General features: G+C 41.6%; 1 protein-coding gene across 4 annotated transcripts in view; it reads right to left on the minus strand.

Annotated features, from left to right (window-relative positions):
* CDK14 (cyclin-dependent kinase 14) overlaps positions 1-6,785 on the minus strand; it is a 668,333-nt gene that overhangs the window by 175,720 nt on the left and 485,828 nt on the right. For all 4 annotated transcript variants that reach the window (XM_010839815.1, XM_010839811.1, XM_010839814.1 and 1 more), the window contains one exon: positions 5,941-6,004. In XM_010839815.1, coding sequence (XP_010838117.1) covers positions 5,941-6,004 — 64 coding nt within the window. The remainder of the gene's footprint in view (positions 1-5,940; positions 6,005-6,785) is intronic.

The following is a 6,785-nucleotide window of genomic DNA, read 5'->3' on the forward strand; positions in this document are numbered from 1 at the left end:
AAAGCTCAACATTCAGAAAACAAAGATCATGGCATCTGGTCCCATCACTTCATGGCAAATAGATGGGGAAACAGTGGAAACAGTGGCAGACTTTATTTTGGGGCTCCCAAATCACTGCAGATGGTGACTGCAGCCATGAAATTAAAAGACGCTTACTCCTTGGAAGGAAACTTATGACCAACCTAGACAGCACATTAAAAAGCTTTGTCAACATTAAAATTTTAAAATTTAAATTAAATTAAATTAAAATTTTAAAAAACATTAAAATTTGTCAGCATATTAAAAAGCTTTGTTGACGTTACTTTGTCAACAAAGGTCCGTCTAGTCAAGGCTATGGTTTTTCCAGTAGTCATGTATGGATGTGAAAGTTGGACTATAAACAAAGCTGAGTGCCAAAGAATTGATGCTTTTGAACTGTGGTGTTGGAGAAGACTCTTGAGAGTTCCTTGGACTGCAAGGAGATCCAACCAGTCCATCCTAAAGGACTGATTTTGAAGCTGAAGCTCCAATATTTTGGCCACCTGATGTGAAGAGCTGACTCATTTGAAAAGACCCTGATGCTGGGAAAGATTGAGGGCAGGAGGAGAAGGGGACAACAGAGGACGAGATGCCTGGATGGCATCACCGACACAATGGACATGAGTTTGGGTCAACTCCGGAAGTTGGTGATAGACAGGGAGGCCTGGTGTGTTACAGTTCATGGGGTCGCAGAGTTGGACATGACTGAGCGACTGAACTGAACTGAACTTTGGACAACAATTTCACAGAAGTGTTCAAAATTGTCATTGTATACAGCTGACCCTTGAACAACAAAGGAGTAAGGGGCGCCGACCCTCTGTGCAGTTGAAAATATGCCTATAATTTACAGGCTGCCTCTGATACCTGTGTGGTACCTCCCCAAGTCAACCAACCATACTGCAGAGTGTATTAATGGAGAAAATGCATGCATATTGGACCCATACAGCTCAAACCCATGTTGTTCAATGGTCAGTACAGTTATTAATTCTTGAACCCTACTTCTGGTCATTTATCCTTCAGAAAAACTTGCATACATGCAATGTGCGTATTTATGAGTATATATGTACAGGGTTGCAATAATTTACAATAGCAAAACACTGGAAACAACCCAAACATCCACAAGTAGGGACAGGTTCCTGCCTGGTCAGTGGCTCAGTTGTGTCTGACTCTTTGTGACTCCATGGACTGTAGCTAGGATTCTCCAGGTAAGAATACTGGAGTGGGTTGCCATTTCCTACAACAGAGGATCTTCCTGCCCCAGGAATCGAACCCGCATCTCCTGTGGCTCCTGCAGTGGCAGGTGGATTCTTTACTGCTGAGCCACCTGGGAAGCCCAGGGACAGGTTAAATCCACCCAGTGTAAAGCTACGTGGCTGCAAGAAGAGAGGGAAGCCACCAGTGACCTCCTCTATATGGTGACAGGAAAGGACCTACAGAATGCATTCATGAGAAGAGCAAGACCCCAAATCGTGTTTAATATGGGAAATACAAAACCAGATATTCACAATTTCTTACATTTACATACATGAAAGAAATATAAGGGAAACTAACGAAATGGGGGCTTATCGCGGGGGCAGTGGTTCTGGGGAAGGGGGCAGGGGGCAGAAAGGGGTGGGAGGCCTTGCACTGTGTTCCTTTATAATACTGTTAGATATTGTGAGTTGCTTAAACTTATTATCTATTCAAAACCTGGGCAAAGGATGTCCAACCTAGTAATCACACTCCTTGGTATCTACTCAAAGAAGCTGAAAACATATGTCCACATGAAAACTAGGCAGGCTTAGCTCCCCCATTATCAACATTCCCTACCGGAGTGGTCCATCTGTTAACAACTGATTAACCTACATCGACACATCACTATCACCCAAGTTATATTCAGGTTCACTCTTGATGTTGTACTTTCTTTGGATTTGAAAAACATACGTAAACGTGTATCCACCATTATAGTATCACACAGAGTAGTTTTACTGCCCTAAAAATTCTTTATGCTATACCCACATGAGGGCAGGGAATATATGGGAAATCTCTGTCCCTTATGGCCAATCTTGCTGTGAATCTAAAACAGCTCTAAAAGATAAAGTCTTTGAAATAACTAACTAGGAATAAATAAATAAAAACAACAGAAGAACTATGTCAAGGCTCAGCTAGGAGTGAGCAGGGCCATGGGAAGGGACAGAGGACAGAGCAGGACAGAGGAGGGAAGAGAAGAGAACCCGTGGACATGTCCACCAGAAACCCTGCACAGAGTTGGATAACAATTTCAGCCAGCCCAGTCTCTGGATGTCCAAAGGGCCCATCGGTGTTTCTGGAATGATTTCATGTAGTTAGACTGAAATTGTTTTCACAGGTTAGACAGATCTATAAACATTATTTTTAATAGGGGAAAACAAACTAAAGTAATCTGGAAAGTGTTTATCCTGTTATATCTTATACCTCTTGGTCTATTATGAAACAGCATAACGACTTTCTACCAATTTAAAAATCAATGCCATTGAGGGGTTTTTAATTTTTCCTTTTAAAAAATAAACTTGATTTACTTTAAAAAAAGAAGACGAAGAAGAAAGAGAACCTGTGGAGGGATGTTTATAGCATTTCTATTCATAAGTGCCAAAACCTGAACAATCAAGATGTCCTTCAGTAGGTGAATGACTACTTAAGCAGGGGTGCATCCAGATAATGGGGTATTATTCAGTGCTAAACAGAAATGAGCTCTCAAGCCAGGAAAAGATCTGGACGGACCTTAAAGGCATATTAGTAAATGAAGGCAGCCAATCTGAAAAGGCAACATCCTGTATGATTACAGTTACATGACATGCTGGAAAAGGCACCACTATGAAGATAGTAAAAAGACCAGGGGTTGCCAGGGGTGAGCGGAGAGGGAGGGGTAAAGAAGCAGAACACAGAGGATCCTTAGGGCAGTGAAGCTACTCTGTATGACACCACAGTGGTGGCCACAAGTCATTAGAGGATTCCCAGGTGACTCAGGGGTAAACAGTCTGCCTGCCAATGCAGGAGACATAGGTTCAATCCCTGGGTTGAGAAGAACCCCGGGAGGAGGAAATGGCAACCCACTGCAATATTCTTGCCTGGAAAATTCCATGGACAGAGGAGCCTGGCGGGCTAGTCCATGAGGTTTTCAAAGAGTTGGATACAACTCAGCACATGCACGCACAGACCCAGAGAGTGCACCACGCCAAGAATACACCCTAATGTAATCTGTGCACACTGAGGATAATGATGTCTCAGTGGAGGTTCATCAGACTGTAACAAATGTACCAGCTGTGGGGGACACTGATAAATGCGGGGGCTGCACATGCGTCAGGGCAGGGGGTATACCGGAAGTCTCTGCCCCTTCTGCTCAGTTTTGCTATGAACTGAAATCTGCTCTAAAAAAGAAAATCTATCAAACAAAGCAAAACAAAGTATGTCTTCAAGGCTCAGACATTCTCATCATCCCTGAGACTTATTGAGGCACTCTTTGGGGACAGAATGCGGAGGGGGAACGTGGGGTGGGGCAGGTAGGCCCTAGGACTAGCATTTCCCCTCTGGGAATATGAAACTCCTTCCCCAGGACTCCCCTGATGGTCTCAGAAGACGCCCTTTGTCTCAGTCTATTATTTCGTCTCTCCCTGACTCCACCCAAGGGAGTACATCTGCCACATCTACTCACCCACAAGCCCTAAGCATTAGGTGGAGCTGTTTTTTGCTTGTCAGCATCCGTACCTTATGCACATCTAAACACATTATTCTTCTGGATCCCCATTACTTGTTTTTCCTTCTTCTTCTTAATTTTATTTATTTATTTTTGGCTGTCCTGGGTCTTTGTTGCTGTGCCCCCAGGCTTTCTCCAGCCGTGGAGCTCAGGCTTCTCATTGCGATGGCCTCTCTTGCTGCGGGGCCTGGGCTGTAGCGTGTGCAGGCTCGGCAGTTGTGGTGCAGGGGTTTAGCTGCCTGGAGGCCTGTGGGATCCTCTGGGACCAGAATTCTCAACCACTGGACCACTAGGGAAATCCCCCATTACCTTTTATATATCTGTGGTTACACTCATACATAAAATTAATAACTTAAACATATATATATATATGTGTGTATGTGTATACATATACCTTAATTTATATATGTCTATCATCAGAGTCACATAAATAATGCTTAAACGTTTAATATAATTCAGGGCAACAGACATTTATTGAACCAAAATATGTACTAGTCAGTGTCCTTAATCTCATGAAGTTCTCAAACTGTTAGTTCAATTTTCATCACATCATAATACTTTCCCAGAACACATTTAATAAGTGCTTTTGTATGCTGTTGACAAAGATAAACCTATTCACACCAAAATAAACCACTTATTCCATGCTTTCTAGTCCAGACACTCGGGAGACCAATTGACTATCTTAATTGTTCCTTTCTGCATCTAACTTTATTCATTTCAACTCTTTTCATATTCTCTGTTTTATTTCCCTAGGACTTAAGGTTTTAGATATTAACACAAGGAAGCTAGCCTTCTTCAAGAGCCCACACTTGGAATATTTATTAAGAGCTCTGTTCTCATGTAAATGCCATAAAAGCAGTTAGAGAATGCTTCTTGCTCAGTTAAAGAAAGAGAAATCCACATTCAATTGGTAACTTTCTATAGTCTTTCAGGACACAGAGGTTATTTAAAATATTCAGTAAAAGTACAAAGAGTCCTTGGGGCAGCCAAAGAAGATAAAAGAATTCTCAGCACACTGTATACCTTCAGAAGAGAAATATTAAGAGTAAAAAATAGTTTCCCACCTCAGTCATTCTTTGGGATTGATAGTTAATTCCTGATGGTCTCCCAGAAGAGAGGAAGGGGAGAAAAGGAATGTACTTGACTCCTGTAACAGTGATTATTCATAGCTCTTTCCCTCATAAAGCAATAGACCATTAGATCTTCCATAAAATTCCTTTCAGTAATTTAATGGTAGGGCTTCCCCAATGGCTCAGACAGTAAAGACTCTCCCAGCTACACAGGAGATCTGAGTTTGATACCTGGGTTGGGAAGATACCCTGGAGAAGGAAATGGTACTCCACACCAGTATTCTCTCCTGGAGAATTCCATGGACAGAGGAATCTGGCGGGTTACAGTCCGTCAAAGAATCGCAGAGTCGGACACGACTGAGCGACTAACAACGTTAACTTTCTGCATTTTATAATTCATGTTTTTTAACCAAGAAAATAAAAACAAAAGTATACTTTACAATAATTCATCCCACATATTTTTTATTAACTTTCCAATTCTAAAGCTTTCATTCGCCTATAAAAATTACATAGACCATTTTGAGAGTCTTCTGAGTGTCATTATTGAAACTGGAAGTTTCTTGACTGCCACCTGCTGGTAAGAAAAAACTGACAGCATTTTAAAAGTTTCACATTTTCTCTGATTTTCTGGTTCAGGCTGTAAATATTTTAACATTTTCTTTTTAAGTGGAATACTGGACATATAGAACATTTTCTATGTCTAAACTCAAATTAATTGACTGTGTATTACTAGAGTTTTTAAACATAAATCAAATATGATTTTTACTTTTTCCAATTTAACACTTTTTTAGTATTATTACTAGAAATCGCACAGATGGATTATAGCAGCTAGATTTAAAGTTTATTTTTTTACAGACATGGAAGCTAGTCTAACTGATGATGAAATGAGAGGTCACTTCAAGATTAGCCAGTGAAATCAAACAAAAAACATACAGTGAAACACTGATGGGGGATGTCGTTCAGTCTGTTTTCACCAACAAATAAACCGTGAAGACGAAACAACTCCAGTAAGAGGTAGAGTACACAGTGGCCAACGTAACCAGAATTTTCCAGGTAAGACATTAGCCTCAGGGGGCACATCTACACATTCACTGTTCGCATGTCAGAAGCAGTCAGTTGTTTGTAATCAGTGAAACATACCTGGTTTAAAATGTGGTAAGGAGTGAACTCCGGGCCATGTGTCCTCATTGGGCGTTCCAAGAACCTAGTGGAGAGCAGGAAATTGTGGAGACAGACTTATTATTTCCAAAGCACTCAAGATTCTCCAGTGTAGAAAACAATACACTGCATATGATGAAACTCTTGATTCTTTTTTTTTTTTTTCTGTTATTGTGTGCCAGGTATTTTATTTCAGGAAAAACAGCTAAAGAGCCACCCGAGTCGAATGTCTGTGTTTTAACAAATGCAGCTAAATGCGGTAAGGCAAGTTAAATCTGCTGTTTTATCAACTCCAAACTTAAGAAGTAGGCCTGGGACGCAAAGGATAAGCTGCCATCTTCACAGACCTGAATAAAGTATGTATGTGCCCCTCATGACTCTTTCAAGGGCTTTTGTCCTTCACGGCAGTATCAGACATGTCATCATTTAACAGTGCTAAGAATTCTGTAACTTCTTCCCCCACATCTGCTCTCTGGGCAGCAGAATGTTTCAAGGAAACAGGACAGACGGCTTAGGACGCTTACATTCTCCACTGGCCGCCCTATTTGTTATAGTTAACAGCTTTAGTCTTGTGACACAGTTTCCTCACCCCCAAATACTGTTCTCCCTATACTCTCTTTTCCTTTCCACACTTTCAGTTTCTTTCCCCATGCTGCTGCTGCTGCTGCTGCTAAGTCGCTTCAGTCGTGTCCGACTCTGTGTGACCCCATAGACGGCAGCCCACCAGGCTCCCCCATCCCTGGGATTTTCCAGGCAAGAACACTGGAGTGGGTTGCCATTTCCTTCTCCAATGCATGAAAGTGAAAAGTGAAAGTGAAGTCGCTCAG

Source organism: Bison bison, unplaced genomic scaffold, assembly GCF_000754665.1.
Source record: "Bison bison bison isolate TAMUID 2011002044 unplaced genomic scaffold, Bison_UMD1.0 scf7180017864134, whole genome shotgun sequence".
NCBI classification, from domain to species: Eukaryota; Metazoa; Chordata; class Mammalia; order Artiodactyla; family Bovidae; genus Bison; species Bison bison.